Genomic DNA, 17,030 nt, shown 5'->3' with positions numbered 1-17,030 from the left:
GTGAGTCACCATGTGGTTGCTGGGATTTGAACTCAGGACCTCTGGAAGAGCAGTCAGTGCTCCTAACCACTGAGCCATCTCTCCGGCCCCTTAGTGTTTATGGTTAATCCCAGGGATCTCATTTTGTAGAAATGGTGGTTGTGCAGTGGCAAAGCTTTCAGAATTTTACAGTTTCTTGTTGATGATTCAAGTAAATACATTGCTGGGTTCTGACACCTACACCAGTCATACGGCTAATCAGCAGCTCATGAGATGAAGTCCACATTTCCACCCTGCCTCAGTTCTCTCAGCTCCTCAAGTCTCACTTGCTATAGCTTACCTGGACGGCTGGATCCTTAGAGAAGGCTATGCCATGATTGGCATGCACTCCCATCAGCTCGTGACACACAGTCTACATTCCTACCTCTACAGAGACAGGGCAAAGCCTGGCAAGGCTTCATTAAATAGACCCTAAGGTGCAAGTCACAACTGTGCATGCACTAAGGAAGCACTAAGGGAGCTGGGATGAGCCCAGATGTCACTGTCGATCGTTGTCATTGCCATTCATGCCCTCCTGGTCATCACTTGTCTCTGAGCTTTCAGGCTGGAGAGATGGCTCCATGGTTGAGAGCACTGACTGCTCTTCCAGTGGTCCTGGGTTCAAATCCCAGCACCTGCATGGCAGCCCACAACTGTCTGTAACTCCTTTTTCAGGGGATCTGACGCCCTCACACAGACATGCATGCAGTCACTGTACATAACATAAAAATAAACTATATTTTATAAAGGACAAGAAGAAAATAGCTTCCCTTTGTTCACACACACAAAGTCTGAGTGAAGACCGTGATCATCACCAACAGTAAAAACCTACTGTGGGGAATTTCTACTCTCTGGGACCCAAAAGCCAGAGAGGTGTGATGGCTGCTCAGACCTATATAGCCCCTGGGTGGTCTATCTTTGCAGATCATCACTGTCTTAGCAGATAAGAGGTAACCAGGAACATATCTTCCAGATAGGGTTCTTCTCCCCTATAGTATGATTACAAATTATCCATTAATTTGCCTGGTGACGTGTGAAACCTCAGGACTTGGATGTGGGTGGTGACATCAGGTATAATAGCTTTGAGTCAAATATCATCATGTTACGATATCGGGTGTGACTAGAAATGGTAGCTAAGTTTTTCATAAATGGTGTGGGAAACTATTTGATATTGCTTTTTGTGTACATTTTGTTGTTTTACTTTGGTTTTTTGTTTTTTTTTTGTTTTGTTTTGTTTTGTTGAGTCAGAGTTTTGTGCGTTCCAGGCTAGCCTTAAACTCGTATGTACAAAACTGACCATAACCTCCTGCCTCCACTTCCCAAATACCGGTTCTACTATCATGCCTGCTTTGAGAAGGAAGATGTATTTCTCTTAACGTAATTCACAAGAGAGCTTCAGCTGACCAAAATACCACTTTCTAGAGGGTAAAGATGGAGAGTAAATTCGAGAAGAGCCTGCATTTAAGGTGTAGAATTCAAAGCCCATGTTATCTGCCCCAGGCTAGGTTTCAATAGGCTTCAAGCCCCAGTTCACAGAGGAAACTGAACTAACCGGATATGGACAGCAGGTGGCGCCATAGTCAACATTATCGCATTTGCCTTCAACATGGCTTCTGAGGTCATCAAAACATGTAGAGCCCACAGAACAGAAATATTTGGGAGAGTCTGTAGATTGTCAATCTCCATTATTTAACATCTTTTTCTCCTTTATTGTTTAGATTTTTGTTTTACTTTTAGTCATCCCATCAGCCTTTAAGAATTCCAAAAATATTTTTCTTTTTATATAATTGAAACAAAAACATATTGATACTGATTCTGATTTCTTATTGGCTGAAATGGACTTCCAGGGATCACTGCAGGCATGGTTAAAGATGACTTTGAATATATCCAGTCACAATCAAAAAAAAAAAAAAAAGCGAGACCACGACTGTTCTATGACTTAAAAAGTGTTGCCAAAATAGATGGTTGAAGAAAATATTTTGTGCAATCTTTGAGACTTTATAGAAAAGAAAAATGACAATCTCAGAATCCTACATTGGATCAACAGTAGAGAAACTTGCTGCCCCCCAAAAAATCCTATTCTTCAATTTCAGGATATTTAATAAACTTTGCCATGAATTACAGGTTTTTGCTTTTATACAAACATGGTCACGAAAAGATGAACTCTAGTGTTCATACCTTGACACAGTCCCTCGCCTGAGTTTGAGACCCTTAAGAATGTTCATTTCTGACTTATTATGTTCCTGCAGGTAAAGTTTGACTTTTACTAATAAGCCTTAAAAGCCCCAAGCCAGTACAGGCCCGGTTGCTCAGTGGTTAAAGTCACCTGCTGCCAAGCCAGAGGACCTGAGCTTGGTCCCCAAGACCACACTGGCAAAGGGGAGAATTGTCTGCCATTTGTTGTCCTCTGGCCACACACCTGGGGTGACATGCAAACATGTACAAACATGCACACATAATAAATGAATAAGAACGTTTGGGATTTTTTTTTCTTCAGACCTGATCCAAATCACAAATATCTTTGATTTGAGTTGGTTTTTCGTTCAATTCTGAAACCAGAATTTCTGTGCTGTGGATAATATCGGGAACGAGTTCCAAGTTCCACCCAGGCCAGCCTGTGCGCATGCTCATAATGCCCGTACAGAGTACGGTTAACCATCCTGGTGTGGTTGTTCTCCTTGGTATGAAAACCGTGTACCAAGCTTTCGAACTGCTCTTTGCCTGTGTTTACAGGTTTGTGCTTTCCTCGCAGCGGTCAGTACGTGTGAGCGCTTGCTGAGCGTGGCCGTCTGGCACAGGAACAGAGATTTATCAATCATTTGCATTTCAGCAAATAAGCAGAATTTCATGACTATGAACTAAAACATAATTGGTGACGTTTGTGGTAATGTTTCTTCCCTGAACTAGCCATTAATTGGAGTAGTCTCTTATGCAGTCGTAGACATCTATAATTGCACACCTAACTTGTGATAATTCCCCAACTGTTACCCATTTACGGGATGCTTCTGTTCTGTTTATTTATTCTCAAAAATAATTATGGCACACAGGCACATTAAGTAGCTACATGAGAGAACTTAATAAATAATAAATAATTGATAGAGGCAAAGTTATCTTTACCAGATGTATACAATGAATTTCAGATAGCTATCAGGAATAAAGTGTAAAACTATTGACAGATGCATAGTGGGGATGCCTGTTACAATGTACAGTAGCGTGAGAAAATAGTGGTTAGCTTGTATTATGTGTTTAAAGGCCAATAATGTATGCATAGATCATATATGTATAGGTACGTAATTATAGGGGGTGTAAACTTCCCTATTTGTGTGGATGGGTGAGTAAATAGCTAGACATTTATACACATTAACAGGAATGTTGACTTCAATGTGTTTGTCTAGCTTCCTAGGAAAAACATTATGCTTTTCAATAGTAGAACTCTTTAATGTTTCCTACCATTTGAATAAAACGATAAGGCCAGTTCTCTTAGCTGTCCGTGGATACTACTCAATCTTGAGATGCCAGACAAACAATATAGCCCATCCTAGCACTAACAATAAGGCTACAGAAAAAAGCAAATTGGACTTTTCCGTTTCACAAATCATTTTGGCATATAAGACCTTCATTTGTGTACAGTTTTTTTTTTATTCTGAAAGCCTCAGAATACAGACAGCCACTAAAAAGATACAAAAGAAAAGCTTTGCTACCAGGAGAGAAGCCCAGAGAGGCTGACAGTCAGTCCCAGGTACCCAGAAAGCTTGGCTGAGGAGAGGAGGTCAGAGCAGACTTTGCATGAAGTTATCAGGACACCTAGACATCAGCAGTTCATGAACAATTATGACAGTGCTTTGAACCTCAACCCTCATGAGACTGGACCTGAGGGCAGTCAGGGTGTCTCTTCTTACAATGACACCATAGACACTGAGGAGATCACAGAGTGAGCTGACTAGAATTGATACATATTTAACTTGTTTATTCTGGTTCCACAGCTTTACACCAGACAAAGCTCATTTTGCATAATGGAAAGGCTCAAAGTTTGCATATGTTCATATTTTCCTATTAAGCAACATTCTGCGGCACTCTAGCCAAAATATCAAACTTAAAAAAAAAAAAAAGATACTGTCTCCATCTTCCCGTAGATTTCTCTCCAGACTTAGCATTGCTTTAACCAGATTTTCACCCACCAAATGCTTAAGGGAGGCACTCACTACTGAGTTTCACTGTTGCAGCTCGCCATGTGGTGGCGACAGTGACTCTGGAGTCAGACACTAAGGCTAAATCTGATGAGCAGTGGAAACATCACTGTGGATGTAACTCTCAGTTCCTTCTACGTTTCTCTGGAAATCAGTATTTGTTTCAGTAAGCACGCAGATGTGCACTTATATTTATAGTTTTATGAGCAGAACGCGCACCACAATATGTTGTGACATCATCCAGTGGCTTCTCAGCTGGTGCTGTTCTGCTCTCATGTAGCCTTAGCTCCTTACACAGAGCATAATTTAGGAAGCCATTCTTTAATTCAGTAGTTCTCCCTGCTACACTCTCTGTGATCTTATGCATTTTAAGCAGTTTGGTAAAATGTCATAGAACATGCTCCCATTGTAATCGCATGACATCAGTTTTGCACACACCCGCACACTCACACACAGTCTGCACACATGGCCCCCAAAACTTCAAAGTGACCCATATTTACAGCACTGTCGACTTCTATTCTGAGTATCATTGTCTAAGTATATAGCCTCAAAGCCAATGTCGCTTCTGTGGGAAAAATGATTTTTTTATTTGTTGTTGTTTTTGGTTGTTTTTTCAATGAAATTTAAATACAGCCACATGAAAGGAGGAAATAGGACCAGAAATGTGTGTGATGAGGTCGTAAGTCAGACCTCCCATTTCTGCCACAGTATTACGAGTACCAAGAGTACACAAAGCCTCATTCCTCTCCTCTCTTCTCCTCTCCTCTCCTCTCCTCTCCTCTCCTCTCCTCTCCTCTCCTCTCCTCTCCTCCCCTACCCTACCCTCCCTTCTCCTCTCCTCCCCTCCCCTCCCTTCCTCCCCTCTACTATGCCCTCAAACTCAAACTCATCTCCCCCACATTCTGTCCCCATTGGCAACCTGAGTGACCCAGCATGATGTTCCAAGAATCAAGCCAGCCGAGGTCCATTCTCAGTTGCCCCGGGTTTGAACCTGTCCCCGAGCCTCCACACTTTGGCTGGATTTGTTGTCTTTCGTTTTCTTCTTCAGTCTAAGGTGGTAAACTTGGGCAGGAGGACCTTTGCTTCTCCGTGAGATGATAGAACTTAAAAAAAAAAAACTTGCTAAGGGGAGACCCATGTATAAATGCTTCTTTATAATCCCCACCAACTCCCTGTTAAACACTCCAGCCTGTCACCTAGGAAACAAAGAAGTTGGAGACTGATGAGACTAATGACCGAGCCCTTCTGAGATTGAGGCAGCCGCTGTGATATGTCTGCAGGGAGACCTTGGGATTGGCTCCTAAAGGACCGACACCAGTGCTTGGGGTCTTCATCACTGTAATGACTTTGCCGGAATCACGTGGGAAGCATGGGCGAGGAGGCTAGCCAAAAAGAGTCGTGGCAGCCACCCTAGCAACTTCTCCAGCAGGAGTAGCTTCATATTTAAAGTAACCTAGAGACCTTCGCATACTTGAAGAACCTCAGAGAGGGCAGAACTTAAAAGATGGGTCCCATCCTGAACAATGACACTAGACATCAATGGCAGGCCATGCCTTTCCTCCTGGCCATACCTCGCCCATGACGTCACCTTTATGCAGCTGTCAATCGGCAGAAGACACTCATGCTCTTTCTCTTTCTCCTTTGCTCTGCAGGACCCGGGTCGGTGAGAGGAATCAACGGATCCATCAGTCTGGCCGTACCACTGTGGCTGCTGGCAGCGTCCCTGTTCTGCCTTCTCAGCAAATGTTAATAGAATAAAAATTTAAAAATAATTACAAAAACACACAAAAATGCGTCACACAGATACAGAGAGAGAGAGAGAGAGAAAGTACAAGATGGGGGGAGACTATTGTTTCACAAGATTGTGTGTTTATAAATGAAGGGGGGATATGAAAAAAAATGAAGAAAATACAACACTAAAAACACTTTTAAGATCCTTCAATAAAAATCTGAGTATAATATAGGGTGGGAAAACCTCTCCCAGAATATGTGTCTATCTTCTAAGCAAATGACTGCTGTGTAAAGATTCCATCCTGCTAAGGACATCTGATGTTGTACACATGAGACTATTCAAGGAGTACCAGATGGATATTAACTCCCCCCACACTTTATCCTTCCTTCATCCATTTTCATCTGTGGGGAAAAAAAGATGGTCTTGCCTTTGGTGTTTATATTTCCATAATCTTTTTATTCTGTTTTTCATTTGAGCTGATGTGTAGCCATTTTGGACTATCAAAGGAAACCTGTGTCCAGTCTTTCGCGGGCTCCCCTGCCTCCATTACCTCTCTAACTTTTAAGAACATCCCCTTTCCCCTCCAGTGTGTTCTATCCTCCAGCACACCCATTCCAAATATTCCCTTTTTCTCTACCCCACCTCCCTTTGCCCCGGCAACCCAGAACACTAGTCATGCCGCCACAGAGGCTAGGAAGTGTCCTCATCTCCTCCACTGTGCGCGTGTGCTCAAGTCCCTCACTCTCACGTAGATGTACATGTGTGTGAGCGTGTATGTGTCCTTCTCTAAAGCATGCCAGGGGAATGGTCCATGTGTACATAGACTCATTGTGCTGTAGATACTGTCCTGCACTGTAGTTGTGAGGTGTGGCTGTCACAAGTGGCTGGGGGAGATGGGCTGGATGGGAGTCGTGGAGCAGAATCCCTCCCCCCTTCGTGGCTGTCACGTGACATCAGTGTGCATTCAAACCAAGCTGTGCACCTTCTGAGGGCAGGACCCTGTGCCCTTCCTGGTCTCATTTTCAGAACCCAGCTGGGAGTCCCTCAGAATATCACTGTACATGAAAGTGCCTACTATTAACGGGGTGAGCAGACAGGGACGGATCCATGGCCTGGATGACATGACCTAGGGGAGGAAGAAGACGGTCTCTGATTTCACTCTTATTTCATAAACCTGGAGTATCCGTAAGTTTCATGGCTTTCTAAAGGCTCAGCCTCACTGCAGAGAGGAGCAGTGCCAATTGAGCAAATCTCCAGAAACAAGTGGGTATCTGAATGATAACCCCCAAGGGAAGGACGAGCCCATGGTGACCCTAGGCAGGCCTGCATTGCCCCTTCACTAATCTTCAAGTAATCTGCATTTGCCCCATAATGCCACCGATTGGAGATTATTGACCCAATCAAATACTGTGAAGGAGACATGAACAGTAGACAGACACCCGAATCTTCTCTAGAGGTGGTTAAACGTCTGATGCAAAGTATTGGTCATCACAGAATAGGAATTTCCGGCTTTGATCTCCTTTGTGGATGCTCGTCCTCCAGTTCAAGGCTAACGCTTGCTTTATTGGCTTTCTACCCAACTGCTGATGGGTGTGGCACCATTACCCATAGAGGCCAGTCAGCATCCTAAACCAGGCCACTAGGGCACGGATTTTATTCACTTTCCCTACTCTGTTTAGACTCACATCTGTGAGAGCCCTCTTGACGCTAACACTGAGAGCCGAGCTACTTGCTTAACCACAGGAAGCAAGGGATGATGAGTCCAAACAGAAGTAGAGCCATTCCAAAGTCCTGCATCACCACAATGCCAATAGTGTTGGCCTGGGGGTGGGGTTCTTAAAGGAAGGCTGCCTCTCTGCATGTGGGTATCTCTGCTAGGAAAACAGCCACTGCTTTCCCTTAAGACTGTATAGAAGCACCCAAAGTGACTCACCTTAGAAAGGATGGAGGGTTACTGCTGAGGTCATAATGCGATGTCAACTAACAGAGCTGAGGCACATCAAGTTTTCTAACCTTTGAAATGGCTGTCAAATGAAGGGGGAAAAAGAAAGAAAGAAAAGGAGGAAGGAAGGAAAGAAGAAAGGAAGGAAGGAGGAAGGAAAGAAGGAATTGGAATAGGATTTTATATTTCTTCTAAGGAATTACATCATTTAGTTTATAAAATCTGTCACATCCTGTCTTCACGGTTTGCAGTTTTGACATGATCCAGAGGACAGACAGGGCTCAGGATACATAAAAGTATTTATGGAAGATCAAGAGTTAGGATAGGAATTTCTATCCAAGAGGGTAGCTGGTAAAGCATAGGGAAGGTGTGCGATATTCTAACATGATATATTGACAATCAAGGATGTCTCTAGCAGTCTAGTCCTCTTGTAGAAGAGCTGAAGGATATGAGTTTCCCATGTTAAAGAGTCTGCCACATCCTTAAGGAAAATCTTAGAAGAAGAGTGCATGCTGGCCAAGATAGAAGGAATAAGAAAAAAATCATTTAGCATTAGTTTCAGAAATGGATACCCGTGACAATGCACCTGGTCTTCAGGGTCCCCATCCTATTTTAAGGACAAGCACTGGGTTCTGTGGGCGGAGTCTCTCCTTTGGAAAGAATTCCTGGGCACGTCAATACCATTCCTTCCATTTGTTTTATTGTAATGCCCCGTAGAACAAACAGCTAAAGATTCTTTTAAAATGTGATGTTGGCCCATATCTCCAACAAGATTTTTAAGAGTGTCTCTCCCCTGTGGAGAAAACCTGGGTCTCACCATATGCCCCATAGGTTCGAGAAGGTTGCTAAGTCAACCTTCTTGAAGAAACGTTCTTTGAAGCACGGTTAGAATCACTAGGGCCAGATGACATACACCAAGATGCCATATACTTGTCAGAGACATTCATCAGACTGCTGCAAATCCTTCCAATGAGCTCACACGCTCATCAAAATGCAAACAAGTGATTGGAACAAATAGGTAGGGTGGAGTGAAGGAAGGCACCCATAAGCCTGGACCACCCACGGATTTCGTATCCTTTGCCAGGATTCCTAAGACAACATCTTCAGCCTTAGTTTTCTGTTTAAAAAATAGAAATTACCTTGACTCAGGGCAGGCCCCAAAGAAGGATAACTCTTCTGGATTCTGTAACTGCAGAACTGTCTGTTCTCCTTGCAGTTGGTGATCGAAACGACTTTACCCAGTGAGAGGCATATCGTTCTTGTGAAACTTAAAATCTCTTACTCCAAAGGAATGACAGCTTATGGAAAAGTAGATAGATGTGTTTTCTGTTCAGAAGGATTTCCTCCTTAGCTCTTACCTTCTCTTCCAAGTCAGACAGCTATTTCCCCCCTTACCAGGAACACTTTTTTTCCTTTAACTTCACAGACAACTAAGGCAATTCAAAGAGACCTTATAACAATACTCGTGATTTTGATGTTCTTGGAGGACTGACACGAAAGTGTGTTTCGCCTCCAAAGATGGACTTTACCTCCTCTGCCGACAGAAACTAAACCCCTCAGCATGCAAGGCCCTTTTGAGTTCTTTCTTCTCCTCCCATAGTCACAGGGTCCTCTTCGAGATGACTGTGATGTGACAGCTTTTTATTGGCTGCTCGTCCTAAAGTTTTAATTTTGTTCTTTATAGGCTTTGAGTTCTTTGTGCAAAAACAAAAAAATATGTGTGTATGTATTGCTTTAGCTCTTATCTTTACAAATGATATATTTACAATAATGTATGTATTATAAAAATGTAGAACGGTTGCTTAAACGTGAAAGGAAGAGAGGTATTGGATTTGGTTTATTTAAAAAAAAACAAAAAAGTGCTATGCTTAATTTAGAAAAAATGTGGATGCCTTTTTGTCCACTTTGTTATTATTTGTTTAAAGGAAATTTGCTTATGAGACCGTGTGCCGTGGGATGAACCATGCCCTCATGCTTTTCTTTATCCTCATTCTCAGCCTGGGTTTAGTCTTGCTTCCGCTGTAAACTGCCAGATTTTATAACGATGTAAGAGCAGTGTTACATCTGACCTAAAAAGCTATTAAAACTCTGAAGACAAACAAACCTACCAGAAAAAAAAAAGAGATAGACCCCCAAGTTAAGAAACACAAACCTACTTTAGGAAATCTCTTTTGTGCTTAAGTATTAAAAATGTTTCTCCTCCAGAGACTTCGTCTGCCCAAGTGATGTAAATTCCCCATTATGGTTGACATCACATCTGTAAACATCTCACTAAAGGCAAAATGAATTCACATTTACGTGCATGCCAGTGGGAAGAAAAGTAAACCATTCTCCTTGGCGTTTAGCTAGGCTGTTCCAATGTCACCAACTGAACCTCAAGAAAGAATTTGGTTTTGCCCACCGTGTAGATCACTTTCTTCTTGGCAAGGCAGCTGGCGTTCATATGTGGCTTAGGGTTAGCATTCATGCCAGCGAAATGTTTATGGATATTGTAGAAAACTTATTCTAAAATCCCTGATTTCTCGTCAGCGCATTTGCATACCGTGCTGATTAATAAATTAGGCACCAATCATGTGTAAATCAATGTAAATCACTAGTTTATGTACATGATATAAACTATGTAAACTTCATTTTTCAGGCAAAGCCCAAGTTCAGCTAAACCTATAAATCTTAAAGAAAAAGAAGCCAAAATAAGAGGGACAAAAGCCGAAGCTTTTTACAGGTCAGTGGTCTTAGAAGAAAGCCTGAAGTCCCAAACATGGCTGCCTTAGCCAAAGGAAGCAGACATCCAGAACACTTAGAGGCCCTTCCAGCCAAGTGCAGCCCGCTCTCCTTAGTTCTTGCTGCCTCAGTGAAGATTCTCTAGCCTGACCCAACCAACCCTAGGCAAATGGAAGGAAAGAGGACTAGGGTATGAAGGACTCCTATAGCCAGATTGTAGGTTTCTTGTCAGCTAATACATATTATATTGTATCTTTATTTAAATAGTTCCAACAGATTCACCAGTACTTACAGGAACAGATTATCACACACTACCCATTTTTTTGGTCTGCTTTACACTTAACCACACTCAAGAATTACCTTTGTATCCTAATTTGAACAAATTTGGCGATGTAAGAAATATATTATATCCTTGAGTAATATCTTGCTGGAGCTCCCTGAATTTTTATTATTATTATTATTATTATTATTATTATTATTATTATTACTACTACTACTACTATTTTCTCTGGCAGCCTTGTGTATCTACATGCCCGTGGGTTTTAAGTAAGGCACAGAGTCATTTGAATAGAGAGTGTCACAGGTGTATTCTCTTAGCCTTTCTGAAGTACCTGCTGATTTAAGTGCCCCATATACCTTTACTCTAATCAAAACAACTGATAGATTCATCAAAAGAGATTATATAAATGTTCTACCAGACTATTGTAGAAAGAAATCTGGGTCACACTGAGGCTTACATTTAGCTACTGAGGCCAAAAGGCACCTGTAACATGAAAGGTGTTATCAGGATTGGAGTCAGGAGAATAGGATTATTGCTTTGGGTCTCGACACGCAAAAAAGCCACATGATGCTGTCACTGGTAATTTATTTCCCATTCCTGGAATTTTAGTTCTCTCATCTGGAAAGTCTAGAAATGAAATGACACTTCATGGTCTCTCCCACCTCTAAACTCTCTGATTCTGAATATGAATTAAAATTCATTAAATGCTGCCACCGACGCAAGGGCCCACACAGAGCCATTTGCTGGTGTCTGGTTTTTCTCTAAGCCTATTCCCCCACCCCCATCTCTACAACTTAGCTCTTTCTAGAACACAGGGGCTCTGGACCCCTTCTGGTATTTCTTTTCTGAGCAAAATTTCTTAGAGATATAGAGGAAGGACATTTTCATATTAAAGTGAGGGCATCAAAATAGCTGAGATGGCTTTCTTGTTCGTAATATTGGGAAATGTAACAGTTGAACGGTCGCCTAATAGTCTTTCATAGGAAGGAAAATGGCCAGATTGGACATTATGGACGTAATAAATGAGGAAGTTGCGAATGTGAGAGGAAACATCAGCTTTCTCTTATTCTTGGCCAAGTGCTTCATTACGGTAAATGCGTGTCACTGGGCGTTCTCGGCTGGTCCCAAGCAAGTTCAAAAAGGCTGTTTTGTGAGAAACAGGCAAGGGAAGGGGTTTCTTACAGAAGTTTCTTGAAACTTGACTAAGAAATAGGCTGTGAAATTGACCAAGTACTTAGAGAGAGGCCTCTTTTTTTTTTTTTTTAACAGATTGAATTAGTTCAGTTTAAAAGCAGCTATGAGTGAAACAGGACACAAAAGCCTATCGGGGAGGCAAGGTTGAAAGAGAGTGAGAGTTGTAAAAGCTAAAACCTAATGTGAAAGTTAAGTTTCCAGAAAGTGGGGTCAAACAAGAAGAGTTGCCGGAGCGGTAAACAAGGGATTGTTCTGTTGGGCCACGTACTGAGCAGACAGCGTAGGTCCCACTTCTTCATCCCATTCTGTCTTCAACATTCAGCTTAACACCTTGTCCGGTCACCTTTTTCATGCATCTCCCCAAAGAGCACAAGGAATAGGGCTCTCCTGGACACCGAAGAGCAGAGTTCACTCATTCATCACCTCCAGATTTAGGATCACTGTTTAGATGAGGATATGCAGTGTGTTCACAATACCCTGGACACTGTAGTTGGGAGAGAGACCCGCCCACTAAACAACTCCCCAATCTCATCCATCTTCCCTAGGCACAGCGCTTTGGATGGTGCTTCTGAGTCCACCCTACGGCTACATTCTTCCCAGCACAAAACCTCCCTGTGTAATAACTAGGCACGGTAAAAAAAAAAAATCTGCTTCTTGCAAATGAAAAAACCCATGGAGCTAGCTTCCTGGCGTACCACAGAACCCCTCGCCGTCAGTCAGAAGCCTCTTTTGAACTCCCTTACCTAAGTCATTGCTCTTCACCAGAACACGATTATGGTTTGTTCTGGTGAACGTTGACCACCTTCTGCTCCATAAGTATTTGCTGGGAGGGGGGAGGCTAAAGGGAGGAAATAAAAGGGGGAGGGAAGGATACCTCCCACTTCTCCCCACCCCTGCTTCACCCGTCCCCTTCCATTCGCTCTCCTGAAGGTTGTATAAATCCTGTTCTTGGTTAAACGTCTCCTCATTAACAGTGTTATATACATATAAATATATATATAAAATATATTCCTTTTTCCAGCCCTGTAGACATGAACTGATCTTCCCTTGATGATATAAAAACATGGCCATTTTTTGGTTCGATTGTTTTGCCGCTCAAGTTCCTTTATTTTTGTTTATTGGGTGGATATTTTTCCCTGAATACTAGCTCTGTGAAGGAAAAGTTTAAAAAACAAAAAAACAAAAACAAAACAAAACAAAACAAAAAAAAAACCGCGATGTGTGTAAAAAAATTAAGATGAAAGAAAAGCCTCTTTTTTTTCCATTTTAAATGTATTTAAATTCTGGTTCTCTCTTCTGTTACTTTACACGTATGAATGCTCTGCTCTTCTGTGACCTTAAAACAAAATGAAATAAACGTGAAAAGGAGATGTGTCTTGGTTGACCTGAGTCCAAGTGATCTTGCGGTTGGCTGCCCTGTCTCTTGAAGGCTTTGGTGAACGGCTCCAGAAATGGAGCCAAGAATAGCAGCAAACAACAAGCCTGGGAGAGGTAGACAAAATACTGGAAAATGGCTGCAAGGCTTCCTGACAACGCTTCCTCTGCAGAAGCGAATGCACTGTTTACCATAATTTTCTTCCCTTAAGATCAAAACGAAGAGAGCCAATGGTATTGGCTTTCCTCTGTCTTCCTTTAGGGATAACGAGAAAAGTATGAGCAAATTACCCAGAGAGGAGCTGCAGGGAGAGGAGAGAGGCATTGAACAGCTCCTGAAGGAGAACTCCAGTTGGTCTTTGGGCTGCGACCTCGAGAGGGCATCATGTCCTTTGGTTTAACAGTTCCATGTCTGGAGTTGTCTTTCAGGGTTAGCTTGAATGAGACCCCCAAGTGGCCTCCCAAAGTCGTCCATTAGTTCTACTTATGAAAATCCAGTATGCACTCCACTCTTGCTTCAGGAAACAGTCACGGTCTTCACAGCGTCCTTGTAGCATTGCCCCAGGCCAGACAGAGAACTAGCAAGAGAAAAAAGAAGAACCAGACAGTTCACCGTTGAATTAAAACAGAGGGTAGCTAATTCACTGTTTATTAAAATGACCAAGAGGGTTCATAGTTTACCTTTAGGGATCCAATCAGGTCTCAAAACCATTCAGGAGCATGGATCCTAACTTTGCTCCTTCACAGGGGGATGTAGGAAGGGTTGAGCCCTGATGCTTAGCCCCCATAAAACAAAACAGATCTCAGAGGGAAAAAACACAAAAACAAATACAAAAAACTTTTTCTTCTGCCTTCTGGTTTGAGAAGGCAACAGAGAGATGCAGCCTCTACATATCTGAATTTCATTCTTTTTTTTAAAAAATCATAAAATGACCTTCTACAATGTGTTCATCAAAGTCAGGGTTAAAGATTCAGTACTCCAACAAGGATGCCTCCTCAGGGTCACCCACCGGCTAGAAGCGTGAGAGGCGATGATAGCCTTAATCTCTGCTCCACTGACAGCACCACACTGGGTGACCAGTGGTTCTGACTGAATCTCCAGGTTCCGTAGTGTGCAGGAATGACTTGAAGGACATGGGGAACCCTTAGCTCTGGATTTCAGTATCGCAAAAGAGTACACACAGAAACAGTCAAAGCGGAGGTCTGGGGGATCCTGCATATGAAGGTACGTCGGCTCTGCTCATGGTGTGAGGAAGCATTACTCTCCTAACACATGGGCGTAGTTTCAACCGGTGGAAGTCAACTGAGTTTTGCTTGTCCGAAATGTAGTAACTGTTGTTGATCCTTGGAGAGTTCATTGCATAGGTGTAGGAGACTGCTCTCTGACGTCTGACACATGCCGAAATGCAACCTCCAACTACTTTCCATGGTCCAGAGGTCAGGCTGGTACTGGTACCCACAGTGATACTGGCCTAGTTACCTCAGTTCTAGACTTGAGCGTTCTAGCATGGCTATCCTCCAGATGAGATGCCTATTAAGATAAACCATCAGATGTGTTCCAAAAGATCCAACATCAGTAACAAAGAAAAGAACAACTGTCACGAGGAAGGTCCTAAAGAATCCAGGGCCTGAAAGCAGAGACCAGTCAGCCTCAAAAACAAACAAACAAACAAACAAACAAACAAACAAACAAACAAACCTGTATTACCCACTTTTACAAAACTCATTTGAAGTCTTTACATTCTCTCAGATGATCTGAGGTTTTATTTCCTTTAATACGCAGAAGCATCGGGGTTTGAAAGCTAGGACCTTCCTAAATCTTCGTGATCACTAAAAACTCAAAGGAAATTTGTCATAACGCTACCTTTATACGCACCCATTTTAAAGCAAGTTTAACTCAGCCTATGAGAACTGAGGGTCAGGGGAGTCTGTGAACCTCATCTCCCGGCCAAGGGGCTGGTCTTCCTCAACTTTGTGATCCTCTTAGTCTTAACCTGATGGTTAAATCCATGGTTTGAGCTTAACAAACGATTGTCAAGGTGCCAACAAATATTGTTCAGCCCCTCCCACAAGTCTGGTACCTGTTGTCAGCCTCTGTCATTTATCGCTGTAGGAGATTCCTGAGTCCACGGCTATGAAACAAAAGATTGATCCTTCCCTCACCTACAGAACACTCAAAAAACACAGGAAGCCGTAATCCATCAATATTAAGAGCCCAAAGCCGTCTCTCCACTTTGATTCTTAAATTATTTCCTTTTTCCCTTAAAGCTTTGCTCTGATTGAAGGATAACAAGTTGATGAAGGTCTCAGAGCTAGGAATTATGTCCTAGAACACATGTTGGGAGATGTTGCTTCAACTTTCTCAAATCCAACCTTTCTCCAGAGGGCTCTTAACTAGTTCTTGAGTTTTCAAAATCTTGACGTTTATTTATTTTCTCTAAGGCAAAGTAAAACTTTAGCTATTTTCTCTTTATATCATTCTGGGTCTCCCTCTTTACCCTTGCCTGCCACCCACGCAGAAAAGCTTCTGGCTTCTTTCTGGCAAAAGCTCTTATTTCCCAAACAAAAACAAAGAAAACCTCTGAGTTGCTGTCTACCAAAAATAGACAATTTCTCAAGGATGCTCAAATACCAGAAGTGACCCTGACTAGAAATTCAGGAATGATGAAAATATTAGATGAAGGGAAACTGAGACTACAGGCTAGAGCAGCTCCTGTGTGAATCACATGATGCTACCAGGCCAACGCAGGACAGTCTCGGCCACCAATAGGGATTCTTCCCAGAGTCCCTTGTAGTAGCAAGTCAGTCTCTAGATCCTTGGACTAAGAACAGGCCTCTCTGTTCTCATTAGCTTTTAGCTCCACACTATGGAGGTTTATTTTAAATTCTTAACAAGAAACAGGCTAAGGGTCTATACTACATCAGGAGATTATAGGGACTTTGAGTAACATTTGAGCAAATCCTTTTCTTTTGAAAAGCTCTAAATTTCATTACTGGACAAACAGCCTTATTTAGACACAAGCAAGTCTCCAGGTTAAAAATGTTGAAATCCACCCTGTAGGACTGATTGATCACCACAGTTCAGTATAAACCCTCAGTCTTGTGTGGATCCTTACCGACCCATTCTCCTCCAGTGTCTTCTCTTAGAGTTGTACCTGATTTTGTTACCAGTTTTCACCCAAATCCACTGAGGAATAGCATGATTTCGCTTTTGTTTCTTGGCCAGGAGTCACTTGATTCTGAAAGTCTTGTGAGAAGACATGGCGAGAAGCCGAATCAGGAGTACTGTGCACAATGATGGCAGAGGAAAGAAGAGGAGCTGGGAAAATTCTTAAATGACAGAAACCAAACAGAATAAAAATCTCATAATCGAAAGACAAAGAATTCCTTCCAGGTGGGGGGGGGGCATTGCCTCTGTGCAAAAACACTTGGGTCGTACACTTGAAAATGTCTCCGAGAAGCCTCTCTGTCAGTCTATTGTGAAGGGGAGGTAAGAGGATCAGGAGTTTGGTACACAGTGACTATACGGCCAGTCTAGGCTAAATAATATCGTATCTCAAAACGAACATAGAAAGAAGGGAA

General features: G+C 42.4%; 1 protein-coding gene and 1 pseudogene across 3 annotated transcripts in view; one reads left to right on the top strand and one right to left on the bottom strand.

Annotated features, from left to right (window-relative positions):
* Lsamp (limbic system-associated membrane protein) overlaps window positions 1-13,447 on the top strand; it is a 2,169,253-nt gene extending 2,155,806 nt beyond the window's left edge. For 2 of the 3 annotated variants that reach the window (NM_001414997.1, NM_017242.3), the window contains one exon: window positions 5,858-13,447. In NM_001414997.1, coding sequence (NP_001401926.1) covers window positions 5,858-5,955 — 98 coding nt within the window. In that variant the 3' untranslated portion in view covers window positions 5,956-13,447. The remainder of the gene's footprint in view (window positions 1-5,857) is intronic. The other variant, XM_087575991.1, reaches the window with a different exon arrangement.
* A 3,111-nt stretch (window positions 13,448-16,558) lies between these two features.
* Window positions 16,559-16,710, bottom strand: LOC148002604 (large ribosomal subunit protein eL39-like; annotated as a pseudogene).
* Between the last annotated feature and the right edge of the window lie 320 nt (window positions 16,711-17,030).

The sequence above is a fragment of the Rattus norvegicus genome, chromosome 11, assembly GCF_021556685.1.
Source record: "Rattus norvegicus strain SHRSP/BbbUtx chromosome 11, alternate assembly SHRSP_T2T, whole genome shotgun sequence".
NCBI classification, from domain to species: Eukaryota; Metazoa; Chordata; class Mammalia; order Rodentia; family Muridae; genus Rattus; species Rattus norvegicus.
The sequence above is the reverse complement of the archived record's forward strand: the minus strand, read 5'-3'. Positions and strand labels throughout refer to the sequence as shown.